Here is a 14,587-nt window from a genome sequence, read left to right as displayed (position 1 = left end):
CAAAAACTAAAAGGTTTTTTCTAGTGATTTTTAGACGTTTCGGAAAATCAGGGTTCAAAACAATAAAATTTAATGATTAAAAATCAATAAAAATAATTAAATAAAAGGGATTTTTATAGGGTTATTGTATTCAAGCATTATAAGTTCTTTTTGTTATTTATTTTATTTTGGATTGATATTAGATATAAAGTTTTAAATTAATATTGTATATATTTACTTTCGAAAAAATTTTGGAGGTGATAAATATGGAAACAGGAAAAAATTCTCAGGATTCTTCTCAATGCTTAAAGAAAGGATTACGTGCACAACGCCTGCAAGATCTTCTAGACAAATCATTATCACAAACTGTTAAAGCATGTAGGTAAGATTAGCAAATAAAGATAATATTTAAATGTTTATATAAATAGTTATGAACAGATTGCAAAATGCTTCCCAACGTTAGCTAAAAACTCACCTGAAATCCTGAAGAATGCGCATGAGCAGGTTATTTCATTTTTGAAAAGTTCATGTGATGTATTTTATGAAATGATGATTAAGGAATTTTATTTACTAAGAATAGAGAGAGTTTTCAGCTATTTTTAAGGAAAGAGATGTTGTTTCTAGGTTAAATGAGCTTGATGGAATTATAACAGATGCAAAATCTCGTCAGGAAAGAGGAGATCCGTCAACTGTTTTGTAAGGATACTTAGTTTTAAATTATAGTAAAATTGAGTGTTGCAGATCTGCTTTTCTATCTCCAGAGAACATTATCAACTCGTATCTCTATCCTCTTATGATAAAAGAACATTCGGTTTTAAAAAATCAATTAGAAACTGTATATTTTACATTTTTATTTTATAATTAATATTGACTGTATTTTTAGATACAAATGCAAAATGCTGATTTTTATGAAAAAATATCTTCTCAACGTGAAGAAATAATCCAATTGATTACTTTTATGAAGAAAACAATTGAAGAATTAGATCTTGCTGTACAACGTTCTATTCAAACACCCATACAGACTCTTCAAGCACAAATGGATGAAATAGTGCCAATTCTTCAAGCGGGATTATAGTTTTTTATCAATAATATTGTTGCTTTTTTATTATTTTAATACTTTTTCATGTTCGGTTTAAATGATCTTCTCGTATAACATTATAAACTTATGTATATATCTGCGTAGTATTTGGTAAATGATTTTCTATCTATAATTTTTATTATCTATTTTTTTGTTTTTTTTTTCATATTTTTATAACTGTTTATTGGTTTTGCTCGATGACATGTCAAAATCATAAATGAGACTAGTTTCATTGAAAACCTTTCATGTCATCTTTAATAAAGTCTCATATATCCCAGGTAAATTTTTCAAATTACTACTATAAGTCCGGTACTAATACTAGAATTAGGAGCTTCTCGTCCATTCTGAAATTTCATCTTTAGCTTCTACATCATCAAAAGATCAGTTTTTGCAAAAAGTAGAGGAGCTTTTGTTTCTTAATGCTGCTCATATGGAATGCCAACGCTTTAAACTATCTGAGAGTAAATCAAATGAAATGTATGAATTAAGTTTTAGAGCACGCTTGGAGCGCGCAGAAAAAAGACGTTATGTGGGACAGGATGCTGAATCAAAGTGCAAGAAATACAATAAGATCATATAAGAATAGTATAGCTATAAATTTTTGTCGCTATATTATATATTACAGATTTTATCTTTTAGAAGATAACTTTTTTAATTTGTTTTTTTAATGTTTTTTTGATATTCATGATGCTTTATAGTGTTCTAATTATATTCAAAACGTTTTATTTTTTTCACAATGCATTAGTCTTCACATATTTTTATTCATAAATCAACTATTCATATCCCTTTCTCATCCTTGTTTTTAATCTTGTTATATAACTGTCTTAAGGGTTTCATATAGAATGATTATTTTTAGGGTTAACCCTCACTTTTTAGTAATGATTTTTTAATTGAAATATAATTTAAAATATACAAAAATTTATAAGATATTCTAATAAAAAGAGATCAACATGGAAAAGCTCTCCCTGGATGAGATTGGATGGTTTTTTGTTCAAGAATACTATACATTTTTAAATAAAGAGCCTAGAAGACTTCATGTAAGTGATTTTTCAAAAAAAAGGTAGCTAAATAATTATTTATTGTTTCTAGTGTTTTTATACTAAGAAAAGTACATTTGTTCATGGAAATGAGGGTGAGATTGTTAAACCATGTTCTGGACAGCAGGTATGTATTTCTAAATCCATAGAATAAATGAAATATATTATAAAAGTTGTTGCTTATTATTTAAACCGTTTCTTGTGTTATATATAGTCTTGATTTAACATATGTGTTTTTTAGGAGATTCATAAAAAAATTCTTGAGCTTGGATTCTCTGATTGTAAAGTTCTTGTTTCCAATGTTGATTCTCAGGCATCGGCTAGTGGTGGAATTGTGATTCAAGTTTTGGGTGAAATGAGTAATTGTGATGGGCCTAGTCGAAAATTTGCTCAAACATTTTTTTTGGCAGAACAGCCTAATGGATATTTTGTTCTTAATGATATTTTTCGATATCTTAAGGAAGATATAGATATTGAATTATGTGATGGGGAATGTCATTCTTATTCTTTAGATTTTAGGAATGATATGTTGCCATCTTGTCTTGAAATTAATGATAAAACGCCTCTTATACCAGAAGAAAAATTTGCAAATGTCTCCATTCTTTCTCATGATAATAATCCTAATTTTCAATCTAATCAACTTTGTACAATTACTGAGCCATCGCAGGAACTCACTTCTGTTGTTTCTACAACTGATGGTCATCATGAAATTTCTTATGAAAAGCCGTCTTTAGCTTCTTCATCTGAGAAAATATCTTCAATTGAGCATATACCTGGTTATCTACAAAACAGTACTTTTAACACTCTAGAATCTCAGTCTGCTATGTATGAATCGTCAACAATATCTAGACCTAAGACCTGGGCAAATCTTTTTGATAAACCTCCTATCCATGAAAACAAAAAAGTATCTTCTGTAGTCAAGCCAATAATTACTTATCCACAACCTACTTTGCCTCTTGAACGTGTTCCTGCTGGTTCTATTTCAGGTAATTTTTTTTATTATAATTCTTGATTTTTATTTTTTGTAAGTTTTTGTAAAAAATGTTAAGGATAGAATTTCTGAAGAAGATTTAAGACATGCTTTATCTAAGTTTGGGGTTGTTCATTATATCGAACTTAAAAGAGAGAAGGTTAGGTTATATATATATATATACGTATATATTGATGTTAATAGAATTGTGCTCTTGTTTATTTTGAAACAGCTGCAGCAGTTGCTTCTGCAATTGCTGCAAGTTCAGTAAAAATTAATAAGGATACGGTATTAATTGAAGAAAGAAGGAATAACTATGATAGAAGTAGAAATATTAATGGAGAGCGTCGTATTAATGGACGAGAGTATACAAAATATGGTGATGAAAAAAGAATAGGTAATGATAGACGTGGATATTTAAATAAAGATAAGAGGACATGATAAAAGATAATTGGTTTTTGTGTATGTTGTGAACTACTATACATACCAATATATATTATCTTAATCTATAATAAGAAATATAATATATATATATTCTCTTTTTCGCGTATTATATATTTTTATGTTACTAACCTTGTATATAATTATCAAAACTGAATTTTTTTATATAGCAATATTTTTATTTATAAGTTTTGTAATCTAAATTAAATTATCTTTAGAATAATTTATTAATTTCTGAATAATATATAATGATTAAATAATCATTAGATTTAGCTTAATACATGATTTTATTTCTCTATATGTTTTTTTAATAGAATTTTATTTAAAAGTATTGTTTTATAAACGCGCGTTTTTTATTTTTATAAATATATATCTTACAATAGCTAAGTACTAGTATTTATATATATTATAAAGGTTTATTTATCTCTTTGTTTACATGTTATCAGACATACGACTATTTATTAAATACATAAATAAATGTTATATTTATATATATTATTATTGGCATTGATACATTAATTTCTATAAAGCTAAAAAAAAGTATTTTTAATGTTTATCCTTTATTTTCTTTAGTTTTTAAATTATTTTTTTTTATCTTTTTTTTTCTAGCCTTATGGTTATCTAGATTGCTAGATGTTTCGAGCAAGTTCTAACCTAACCGACTTGTATGGGTCCTTAGAGAAAGTTATAAAAAGGACGCGGAGAACTGAAAATGAATTCGATAAAGACAATATAGAAAAAATTGGGAAGAGCAATGGCACAAGTTGAAGAGTTTCAGTTTCAGGCAGAGATTTCTCAGTTAATGAGCTTGGTATGTTAAATAGATTAGTGAATGTGAGTCGTTTTAAGATATTAATTGATATTAGATCATTAACACAGTATATTCGAACAAAGAAATCTTTTTGCGTGAACTCATCTCCAATGCATCGGATGCGTTAGATAAGATTAGATATCAATCTCTTTCAAATCCATCTGTACTTGATTCTGAAAAGGATCTTTTCATTCGCTTAATTCCAAATAAAGATACTAAGGTCCTATGTATTCGCGATTCAGGCATTGGTATGACGAAGGCGGATCTTGTTAATAATCTTGGGACTATTGCTAAGTCTGGAACAAAGGCATTTATGGAAGCTGCTATGAGTGGTGTTGATATTTCTATGATTGGTCAATTTGGCGTTGGGTTTTATTCTGCATACCTTGTTGCCGATAAGGTTCAGGTTATTTCGAAGCATAATGATGATGAGCAGTATATTTGGGAGTCTTCTGCTGGTGGAAGTTTTACAATAAGATGTGATACCGAAAATCCACCCCTTGGCCGTGGAACAGAGATTCGCCTTTTCATGAAAGAGGATCAAGTGGAATATCTTGAGGAAAGAAGAATTAAGGATATTGTCAAAAAGCATTCTGAATTTATCAGTCATCCTATTGGTCTTGTTCTTACAAAAGAGGTTGAAAAGGAAGTTTCTGATGATGATGTTGATGATATTGATGTTGATGCTGATGGCGATAAGACTACTAAAATTGAGGAAGTAGATGATGAGTCTGAAAAGAAGGAGAAAAAGGTTAAGAAGATCAAGGAATCAAAGCAGGATCTCGAGGAACTCAATAAGACTAAGCCTTTATGGACACGTAACCCTTCTGATATTAGTACAGAGGAATATGCAGCTTTTTATAAGGCATTATCAAACGATTGGGAAGATCATCTTGCTGTTAAGCATTTTTCGGTTGAAGGCCAGCTTGAATTCCGTGCTATTCTTTTTGTTCCCAGGAGGGCACCATTTGATCTTTTCGAGTCTAAGAAAAAGAAGAATAATATCAAGTTATATGTTCGACGTGTCTTTATTACTGATGATTGTGAGGAGCTAATTCCGGAATGGCTTTCTTTTATTAAGGGTATAGTCGATTCCGAAGATCTTCCTCTTAATTTATCTCGTGAAATGCTTCAACAGAATAAGATTCTTAAGGTTATTCGCAAAAATCTTGTTAGGCGTGTTTTGGATCTTATAGGTGAAATCTCTGAAGATAAAGAGAATTTTGCCAAGTTTTACGAAGCATTTGCGAAAAATCTTAAATTGGGTATTCATGAAGATTCTCAAAATCGTGCAAGACTTGCCACTTTTCTTAGGTTCCCTTCTACCAAGTCTGGTGATGAGCCAACGTCATTGAATGATTATATTACAAGAATGCCCGAAGTTCAAAAGAACATTTATTTTATTACTGGCGAGTCTTTAACTTCTGTGTCATCTTCTCCATTTTTGGAGATTTTTAAGCAAAAATCTTTTGAGGTTTTGTTCATGGTGGATCCTATCGATGAATATGCAGTTACTCAATTGAAAGAATATGAAGGGAAAAAGCTTGCTAATATTACTAAAGAAGGGTTGGAGATTGAGGAAACGGAGGAGGAGAAGAAGGCACGTGAAGAAGAAACCAAGCAATATAATGAGTTATTGACACACGTTAAAGATATTTTGGGCGATAAAGTCGAAAAAGTTGTTTTGTCCAATCGTATTACTGATAGTCCTTGCGTTTTAGCTACAGGACAGTTTGGTTGGAGTGCAAATATGGAACGAATTATGAAAAGTCAGGCTCTTCGGGATCCAAGCATGTCTTCTTATATGGCATCCAAAAAAACAATGGAGCTTAATGCTAGTCATCCTATTATCAAGGAGCTGAAACTCAAGGTTGCTGCTGATAAGAATGATAAGACGGTCAAAGATCTCGTGGTTTTGTTATTCGAGACATCTCTTCTTACATCTGGATTTTCTCTTGATGAACCTTCAAACTTTGCTTCTCGTATTGTCCGATTAATTTGTGTTGGATTAGGCATTGATGATTATGTCGAGATTAAGGATGAAGAGATGCCTGCTCTTGAAGATGCTGCTGCTAATACTACTTGCAACTTGGAAGAAATTGACTAAGTCGAATCAGAATTCTGTAAAGATTGCTCTTTTTTTTGCTGTTAAGAGTATTCTTTGATTACAAAGATGTGCATAATTTTATCGAGTTTTAAAAATTACTATTTTAGCTTATAGATTTTGGTAAATTTTTATAGATTAGAAAATATATTTCATCACTATATTTTTGATATTTTTATATTATACTTTTGCTTCAGAAATCTGATTCTTTTTAATGTGTTTTTAAATGAGGTTTTTATTTATTTTTCTTGATCTTTTGAAAATATTAGTTTTAAAATTTGAAATACTTAATACAAAATTATGTATTTTATTAAATTACTGGATAATATGGAGTTTCCAGATCTTGATGCAGATGCCAGGATTCAGTCCACAAATGATGAGGCATTGAGTAGTAAATGGTAGGTTGGCTTATACATTTTAAATGTTTAGTTGCATTATAAAATTTAATTAATATTTTAGGTCTGCTGTACAAGCGGGATATTTTAATGATCCTTTTATTAAATATATGATAAAAGATAAAATAAAAGTAAAAAAGTCGCCAATTATCAATAGGGGTATTATCAGAGTAATTTATAGTAGTATTTTTGGTTAATTTTTTTAGGTACTTATATAAGAACAATGGTTATTGATAAATTTATAAATTCGTTTTTACAATTTGTAAATCCTTTAGAAAAAAAACAAATTATTTCTTTTGGTGCTGGATCAGATACAAGATATTTTAATATTATGGTAATTTTTGTATTCTTTAGGAATATAATTGAAGAGTATAAAGTCGACTTTAGGAAAAACTGCAAACTTTATTTTTCATGAATTGGATTTTTTTGCGGTTACTCAACGCAAAGTATCTATTATTTCTAAAACTCAAGTACTTCTTGATATTATTAAATCATCTTGCGATACTCCTGATGATTTAGAAATAAGTATAGAAATACTGAAAGAGAAAAAGGATTCTAATTTCAAAAGATTTGCATGAAGGGACTATATTGTCTCCGAGTTATTGTATTCATCCAATTGATCTGAGAACTCTTACATCAATACCTTTACCTTCTAAAATCGATGATAATCTTCCAACGCTTATATTATCTGAATGTTGTCTCGTATATCTTGAGCCTCAGGAGGCAGATCAATTGGTGCAATGGTCTGTAAACACATTTTCTTCTAAAGGGTTGGGAATTGTTATATATGAACCTATTAAAAATTTTGATTTATTTGGTAAAATGATGGTTAAAAATCTTGCAGTAAGTTTTTATTTTTATTTTTAATATATTCTCAAGAATTTAGTCTAGAGGGATTAGTTTTAAAACTTTAGATAAGTATTCGACAATAGAAAAGCAATGTATTAGACTTTTTGACCTTGGATTTACTGATTATCAAAATGCAGTTACTATAAAACAAATTTATGATGAATGGTTTGATCATTATGATAAAATGAGGTAATTTATATATATATATATATATTAAATGCAATAATCTGTTAAGAATTTCAAAAGTAGAACTTTTGGATGAAATAGAAGAATGGGATTTGCTTGCAAGTCATTATTGTGTTGCTTGGGGATGGAAAGATGAACATGGAAATGGCTATTTTAAAGAATGGTGTAAATTCTAATTTAGTGTCTCCGTTTAATTATTAAATTGAATGTTTGATGCTTATATTTATTAAATTTATTTATATCTTAAAAATTTAGAAAATAGTAAATATTGGATTCTTGATATTGATCTTTGTTGCTTTTTAAGTTCATCGAATATAAATAATATATAGTTTTATATAAAAATCTTACAGAATACAAATTTTTATAAATCTAAGTCTATACTTTGATATTTTGGATCATTGTATAATATTTAGTGTTTAAGATCTTAATTTTTAAAAAAATATTTTAATGATATATAAATTAGGTCTTTGCACTTTTTTCAATTTATTTAATTTTGTTTAAAGTTTAAATTTTTAATAATAGCATTATTGTATATACTTAATATTTTTTGAAATTGAATTCACAAGACGTTATTATTAATAATATTTTGTAATAGATAATGGATGAAGATAAAGAATTTGTTGGATTTTTGTATGAGAATTGTTATAGTTATGATTTTGAATGGTCTGATGGTAATGATAAGTGTAAAAAAGAAATGACAGAAGATACGTTTTTGGAGCAAAAAAAAACATGGAAACCGAAAATTGAAGATAAATATGTAAGATATCTTATTAAATGACATTTTAGATGATTTATGATGTATTAGATTCTTTCAAAAACACCTAATCCTATTCCTCGGCCTGCTGATAAATTTTCTCTAGCAATATTGAAATCAGCTGCTGAAGAGCAATATTATTTAAGAAATTATCAAAAATCACTTGATTATGTTAATGATCTTTTGAAACCTAAGGATTCTAATCTTAAAGAAGATTATGAACTTTGTGAAAAAGAGAAAAAACAAATGAATTATTTAAGAAATAAGTGTCTTGAAAAGTTATTAACTTAACTTTTATGATAAGTTTAACTATGGAATTAATTTAATTTTTAAAATGACATTTCTGTATGTTTTTATAATATTGGACAATGCTTTATAATTATTATATAATAATGATTTTATATGGTAAAATAAACTGTTTTTATCATTTTTTTATAATTGAATTTATAGAATTTGATATAAGTTTATTTTTTTAATAAAGTATTCTTTATAGAAATTAACTCTAAATACATGCTATATTTGTCAATGATAATCAATAAATATATTATTTATGGCTTTTTATAATTGTTTTTTAGAATTTTTTGTTTGTATATTAGAAATAACAAAGCAATTATTTTCAAGAATTTAATATATTGTATTTCTTTTTAGTTAACAATATAATTTTTTATTTTTAAATTGATAATTTTATAGTGCAGATATAATTATTGATTTTTTTTTATAATTTCTTTATATTAATATCTAATTAATAATTATAGTTATTTTTAAAATTATATTTAATGATTGTGTGTTAAAATAATTAGATATAAGATAATTTTCTGTTAGATAATAATTTTGTTTTACATTATTTTTTAAATAAAATAGACTAATTTATTGTTTAGATTTTATTTAAATAATATATTTTTGGAGAAATTATTTATATTATGATTTATAATGTAAATAGTTTTAAATTATTGATTTACTATTAGAAAATATTACATGATAATAAAAATGAAAACCTTTTATTTTAAATTTTGGTAATAAGCTATTTTTTTTATGTTTTTTAAAAGATGGAATTAATGATTTTGTACTAATGAAATTTTTGGTTTTTTTTTCTAAATTTTAAAATAGTATTTTTTGGAAAAATATGTCTTAATATTAAATTTTGTATAAAAATACTAATTATATTTGACATTGATTAAAATACCGATTAATTTTTATAAATTGTTGAATATTTTATTAGTTTATAATGAAAATCATGGTTATTTTTATAGATAAATTAATATAATTTTAATAAGTAGAGTATTAAAATCATCAGATTTAAGATTTTAATTACAAAATATGCTATGAATATTTTTTAAATAGTTATGCAATTAAAATCTATATTCATAATTTTTATATCTATTTGTAATTATGAAGATACTGTATCATATGTTTTTTTTTGAAAAGTTAAATCTATTTTATTAAAAATAAGATTTAAAGTTTGTATAATTTAAATATAATGTAAAATTCAGAATTTAATATTTAAAAAATAAATTCTAAATATTTTCATTAATAATATAATTGAAAAACATGTTTAAATCTTTTTTTATATTTAAAAATGCGAATAATTTCTATTTTTAAAAGTTAGCTATTTTTACTAAAGACATTAATAAAATTAAAGATTTTAGTTAGATATAAATAGAATTAGATAAATTTAAAATGACTAAAAATTCTATTCTATTTTATTATTTAAAACCGCTTTTTTTTGAATTAAGTATACTTAGAATAAATCATTTAAAGTAGCTTATTGTACATTTTGTTTAAATATTTTGAATACAATTTCTATAGATATGGAATCTAGAAAAAAGTATTTAATTGTTTTAAATTACTATATCAGAATGATAGCTTTTTATATGTCTTTTTAGATCATACTCCCTTAAAAACTGCCATTTACATCCTTGAACAAGGCATGAAATGTCTCTACCGCTCTCTGAATAATCAAATCCTGTTAAAAGACTTACGGGCCCAACTTTAGCTGCTACTTTTGAACGTATTTTTTTTATATAATTTTCTTCGGATTGATTATGAAGATATAATTTGTGTGCTATCAATAATTTTTTGTATCCAAATTTCATGCCACAGTTATCGATATTACATACAAATTCTTTCTTTTGTTCATGAACAATTTCGATATGTTTTTGGAGGGCAAAAGACTATGATTTTTAATAATAATATGCAAAACATAGAAAAATATTACCCTTGTAAAGCTTTTCTGACAATTATTTATAGAACAATGATATAATCTCCTTTCTTCCAAACTTTTTTCATGAACTTGTAAATGAAGTTTTAATTGAGTATTTGTCGAAAATTTCTTATTGCATACTTTACATATTACACAATGATCATTTTTTAAGTGTTTTTGTAATAATGACAATTTCGAAAACCCTTCTTTTTGGTTGCAATCTTCTATTTCACAAAAATAGCTTGGAATTGGTACATGAATACGAGATATGTGGGAGTTAAGTTTAGATCCTGTATCAAAAGATTTTTTGCATTGATCATATTCACAAAGAAATGGTTTTTTATGAGTATGTGTATTAGCAATATGGATTAAAAGTTGATGGTGTTTATGAAATTCCGCCGTACATGGTGGATATTTAGTACACTAACTGAATTAATGAATCTTTAAAAAAAATAAACAAACACCTTATAAGGGGTTTCCCTAAGATGAATTGCTTCATGTCTTTTTAAATGTTGATTTGTATTAAATCTTGCTATACAGTCTTTAAATCTACAAAAATATGGCCTTTCATTAATATGAGAATGAATATGTGCCTTTAAATGTGATTTTCTAAAAAATGCTTTTTCACATCCTTTATAATTACAGACAAATGGTCGCTTTACTCTTTTAATTACTGTATATAATATTTATTTTATATATTACCTCTCCCGTATGAGATCTTATATGTTCCTCGATACGACATGGCTTAGAATAAGCCTTATTACATCCTTCGAATGTACATTTATAAATCTTTTTTTGTCTTTTTTTTTTTTCAAAATCTTCTTCAATTGTTCTCTTAGTAATTTTCGTATTTTCTTCTTCTAAGTCTTTAATAAAATTTGTATTTAAAAACATTTATTATAATTTTTCTATTTTATTTTATTGTACTTTTTATTTTTTAACTTAAATATTTTTACGGCTAATATTTTTCCGGATATCATGTCTTTTTGTTAAAAAATCGTTTAAAAATGTCGGATTATGGGGGGGATGATGGGAATAGGTATATTTGTCTTATAGTTGCATTAGAATATATTGATTATTCTTTTCTAGATATGATTTTGATGAACCAACATTGGATGATGATGACTTTTTACCATTACCAGAAGAAGGAATTGATGAGAATTTAGATGAAATAAATGAAGAGGAAATAGGCGGTTCTAGAGGATTAAATGGATTAGGACAAGATGTGGATATGATGGAGAGTAATGAGTCAAAAGCTCGATTCTCGGGAAGTCGAGGAAAAGGAAAGGCAGTTCTTCCTGAAAATAGAGTGACAACGCCATATATGACAAAATATGAAAAGGCAAGAATTTTGGGTACACGTTCACTTCAAATAAGGCAAATAAGATAAACTTAAAGAAGGGATCTTATAGATTAATAAATGTATAGTATGAACGCACCAGTATTGGTAGATTTAGAAGGAGAAACGGATCCTTTACAGATCGCTATGAAAGAATTAAGCCAAAAAAAAATTCCACTACTTGTTCGAAGATATCTTCCAGATGGGAGTTATGAAGATTGGGCTGTAAGCGAATTGATTACTGAGTGAATAATAATATTTTTTTAAGAAAAAACAGGATGTATTATAGATAAGAATTAAAAATAAGATTGTGTATATAAATAGAAGAAATATATAGTTATAATTATGTATATAGGTAAAAGAGATATACAATTATGATTTTGATTAGGTTAAAAATTTTTCTCTTCTGATCCTGCAAGAGCATCTACTAGATCTTGATATTGAACAAAATTTCCGTTTACAAACTTCTTAAGAGCATTATCTACTTGATGTTCCGACATTCTTGAGCCCATAGTCATAAGAGCATCTTTTAAGTCATAAAAGTTCACTTTTCCAGAGTTATCTTCATCAAAAGTTTGAAATGCCTTCATAATCTCTTCTCTTGGAGATATTTCTGAAAGATATGTTGAAAAAAAGGTAAGATAGGCTGCGAAATTCAAAGGACTTGGTATAAGACTTAACATATAAGAAAGATCTGATGATGTTGGATTTTGACCTTTAAATCCCTTAGTTTTAAAAAAATCCTATCTATATAAATATTACCTAAAGAAACAAGCATTGCTTCAAGGTCTTCTTTGCTAATTATACCATTTCCATCTTTATCTAATAAAGCAAACGATTCTTTAAATTCTAAATAATATTAATTAAAAAAATAAAATATACAACTATTTTTCTATTACCATTGACTTGTGTTGATGTCAGTTGTGTAAATAGACCCGATGATGAACGTGTTTTTAATTGATGAGTTGGTGAGTTACAATAATCATTTGAATATGATTTTCGTAAAGCTTCTTTATTTTCCTATAGATTATTACTCTAATATTTTTGACTGCCCCCATATTAAATACCATTATTTTTCTTCAAATTTAAACTATTTGTTTTTAAAGTTTATAGTTATTTATATTGGGCTTTATGAAATGTTAACGTTTTGTAATTTTTTAATGTTTTGAAAATAACAAAATGAGTAAATGGAAGTTTCCTAGTACTTTAGGATTTAATTTAAGCTTTTATAACTATAAAATGAGTATATTTTGTTTTCATAAAACTTCAGATCTTAGAATAAAACGATATAATAAGTGGGTTAGATTTATGACGACTCGTTCTACTATTAGTAAGAAAGAGACAAAATTAATAAAAAAATCTTTTAACTCAAACATTATATTCATTGTGCTTCTTATTATTCTGGGATCTCAGGCGAATAATATTTTATCTATTAAGCAGGAATTTAATGAATTTGAAACACAGATTGATGCTAAAATATCTCACTTACGAGATCTTATTGATCGGATTCAAAGAGGAGAGAATCTAGATATTTCTAAGGAACTTGGTACAGGGATTGAGGAAAAGGAAAAGGAATGGTCTAAAGGTAAAATTTTATGTTTTGTAGAAAATGAATTTATTTTTTATTAAGTTATAGAACAAGTAATTAATGAAGATGATCAATGGGAACAAATTAAAATAAGAAAGAGGGAAAAGGGTTGATTATAATATTAAAAATATAGGATTTTTTTATGTATATATTTTAGTTATTTAACTATTGTTAGTTGGATGTTTTACAAATAATTGGGATTTGAGATGCTTTTGTGAAGTATTTTTAAAGTTGAGAATCATTTATAGTTGTTAATTTTATAATATTTTTGTTTAATATTCGTTCATGGTTGATATTATAAAATATATAGGAATTTTTGAAAAGTTGTGTTTATAATATTTGGAAAATAGTATTTAAAAAGGTTATATACGAGTTAATATTATATTTTGCAAATTTTATTTATTGAATAGATATTAATATATAGAAAAAAATGTTATTAATTTGAAATATAAAAATCAATTATTAAAGATAATTGTGCTATTGTAAAAGTATGTATTTATGGCGTATTTAACATTTTGGATATATTTTTTGCAAGTATTGATTATTAAAATAAGTATGTATATTAATTTTTTGTTAGTGTAAAATTCATAAATAAAATCAGATATAAAGATATTGATATAAAGTAAGAATATGTAAAAAAGTTAATTGCAGAATTTAATGTAGTCTTGAGAAAAACTCTATATCTTACTATGTAGTTGAGTATTTAAGAAAAATGAATGTGGATAATAAGTATAAATACAAAAAATATATATAAATAAAAGTGTTGGCAGAACTGATTCTAACCTTTTAAAAGATCGAGGCCAGTGCCCAGTATGTGCCATATCCTATATGCAGGTATAAATACATATAAACTATA

The 14,587-nt window shown here is 26.3% G+C and overlaps 10 protein-coding genes across 10 annotated transcripts; 8 read left to right on the top strand and 2 right to left on the bottom strand.

Annotated features, from left to right (window-relative positions):
* Positions 1–72: 72 nt before the first annotated feature.
* Positions 73–1,054, top strand: PNEG_03322 (hypothetical protein; the record flags this gene model as incomplete). Its single annotated transcript, XM_007877207.1, has 5 exons — positions 73–361; positions 408–513; positions 560–675; positions 721–814; positions 863–1,054. The coding sequence occupies exons 1-5, from the start codon at positions 246–248 to the stop codon at positions 1,052–1,054; spliced, it is 624 nt and encodes a 207-aa protein (XP_007875398.1). The 5' UTR covers positions 73–245.
* A 219-nt stretch (positions 1,055–1,273) lies between these two features.
* Positions 1,274–1,644, top strand: PNEG_03321 (hypothetical protein). The gene is made up of 2 exons (XM_007877206.1): positions 1,274–1,335; positions 1,386–1,644. Exons 1-2 carry the CDS (start codon positions 1,303–1,305, stop codon positions 1,635–1,637), a joined length of 285 nt encoding a protein of 94 aa, XP_007875397.1. The 5' UTR covers positions 1,274–1,302; the 3' UTR covers positions 1,638–1,644.
* A 363-nt stretch (positions 1,645–2,007) lies between these two features.
* On the top strand, positions 2,008–3,505 carry PNEG_03320 (hypothetical protein; the record flags this gene model as incomplete). The annotated part of the gene is made up of 5 exons (XM_007877205.2): positions 2,008–2,094; positions 2,147–2,221; positions 2,336–3,080; positions 3,124–3,224; positions 3,269–3,505. 5 exons carry the CDS (start codon positions 2,008–2,010, stop codon positions 3,503–3,505), a joined length of 1,245 nt encoding a protein of 414 aa, XP_007875396.1.
* A 737-nt stretch (positions 3,506–4,242) lies between these two features.
* PNEG_03319 (hypothetical protein) lies at positions 4,243–6,423 on the top strand (the record flags this gene model as incomplete). The annotated part of the gene is made up of 2 exons (XM_007877204.1): positions 4,243–4,316; positions 4,372–6,423. The coding sequence occupies exons 1-2, from the start codon at positions 4,260–4,262 to the stop codon at positions 6,421–6,423; spliced, it is 2,109 nt and encodes a 702-aa protein (XP_007875395.1). The 5' UTR covers positions 4,243–4,259.
* A 324-nt stretch (positions 6,424–6,747) lies between these two features.
* PNEG_03318 (hypothetical protein) lies at positions 6,748–8,000 on the top strand (the record flags this gene model as incomplete). The annotated part of the gene is made up of 6 exons (XM_007877203.1): positions 6,748–6,818; positions 6,880–6,974; positions 7,022–7,149; positions 7,193–7,340; positions 7,384–7,658; positions 7,702–8,000. The coding sequence occupies 6 exons, from the start codon at positions 6,748–6,750 to the stop codon at positions 7,855–7,857; spliced, it is 873 nt and encodes a 290-aa protein (XP_007875394.1). The 3' UTR covers positions 7,858–8,000.
* Positions 8,001–8,372: 372 nt separating this feature from the next.
* Positions 8,373–8,895, top strand: PNEG_03317 (hypothetical protein; the record flags this gene model as incomplete). Its single annotated transcript, XM_007877202.1, has 2 exons — positions 8,373–8,607; positions 8,656–8,895. The coding sequence occupies exons 1-2, from the start codon at positions 8,449–8,451 to the stop codon at positions 8,893–8,895; spliced, it is 399 nt and encodes a 132-aa protein (XP_007875393.1). The 5' UTR covers positions 8,373–8,448.
* Positions 8,896–10,442: 1,547 nt separating this feature from the next.
* On the bottom strand, positions 10,443–11,698 carry PNEG_03316 (hypothetical protein; the record flags this gene model as incomplete). Its single annotated transcript, XM_007877201.1, has 4 exons — positions 10,443–10,775; positions 10,820–11,227; positions 11,269–11,460; positions 11,507–11,698. The coding sequence occupies 4 exons, from the start codon at positions 11,696–11,698 to the stop codon at positions 10,443–10,445; spliced, it is 1,125 nt and encodes a 374-aa protein (XP_007875392.1).
* A 113-nt stretch (positions 11,699–11,811) lies between these two features.
* Positions 11,812–12,392, top strand: PNEG_03315 (hypothetical protein; the record flags this gene model as incomplete). Its single annotated transcript, XM_007877200.1, has 3 exons — positions 11,812–11,843; positions 11,894–12,181; positions 12,233–12,392. 3 exons carry the CDS (start codon positions 11,812–11,814, stop codon positions 12,390–12,392), a joined length of 480 nt encoding a protein of 159 aa, XP_007875391.1.
* Positions 12,393–12,532: 140 nt separating this feature from the next.
* PNEG_03314 (hypothetical protein) lies at positions 12,533–13,242 on the bottom strand (the record flags this gene model as incomplete). Its single annotated transcript, XM_007877199.1, has 4 exons — positions 13,211–13,242; positions 13,043–13,163; positions 12,906–12,992; positions 12,533–12,858 (listed from the first exon to the last, which is right to left on the bottom strand). Exons 1-4 carry the CDS (start codon positions 13,211–13,213, stop codon positions 12,533–12,535), a joined length of 537 nt encoding a protein of 178 aa, XP_007875390.1. The 5' UTR covers positions 13,214–13,242.
* Positions 13,243–13,451: 209 nt separating this feature from the next.
* Positions 13,452–13,882, top strand: PNEG_03313 (hypothetical protein; the record flags this gene model as incomplete). The annotated part of the gene is made up of 2 exons (XM_007877198.1): positions 13,452–13,728; positions 13,774–13,882. The coding sequence occupies 2 exons, from the start codon at positions 13,452–13,454 to the stop codon at positions 13,842–13,844; spliced, it is 348 nt and encodes a 115-aa protein (XP_007875389.1). The 3' UTR covers positions 13,845–13,882.
* Between the last annotated feature and the right edge of the window lie 705 nt (positions 13,883–14,587).

Source organism: Pneumocystis murina (assembly GCF_000349005.2).
Source record: "Pneumocystis murina B123 chromosome Unknown supercont1.10, whole genome shotgun sequence".
Classification (NCBI taxonomy): Eukaryota; Fungi; Ascomycota; class Pneumocystomycetes; order Pneumocystales; family Pneumocystaceae; genus Pneumocystis; species Pneumocystis murina.
Note: the sequence above shows the minus strand (reverse complement) of the source record. Positions and strands in the feature narration are given on the sequence as shown.

Bases quoted from the DNA above. Each gene is read 5' to 3' on its own strand.
- PNEG_03321 (XM_007877206.1), top strand. From the start codon at position 1,303: ATGTCATCTTTAATAAAGTCTCATATATCCCAG. The intron at 1,336-1,385 runs GTAAATTTTTCA...TACTAGAATTAG, and splicing joins TAAAGTCTCATATATCCCAG to GAGCTTCTCGTCCATTCTGA.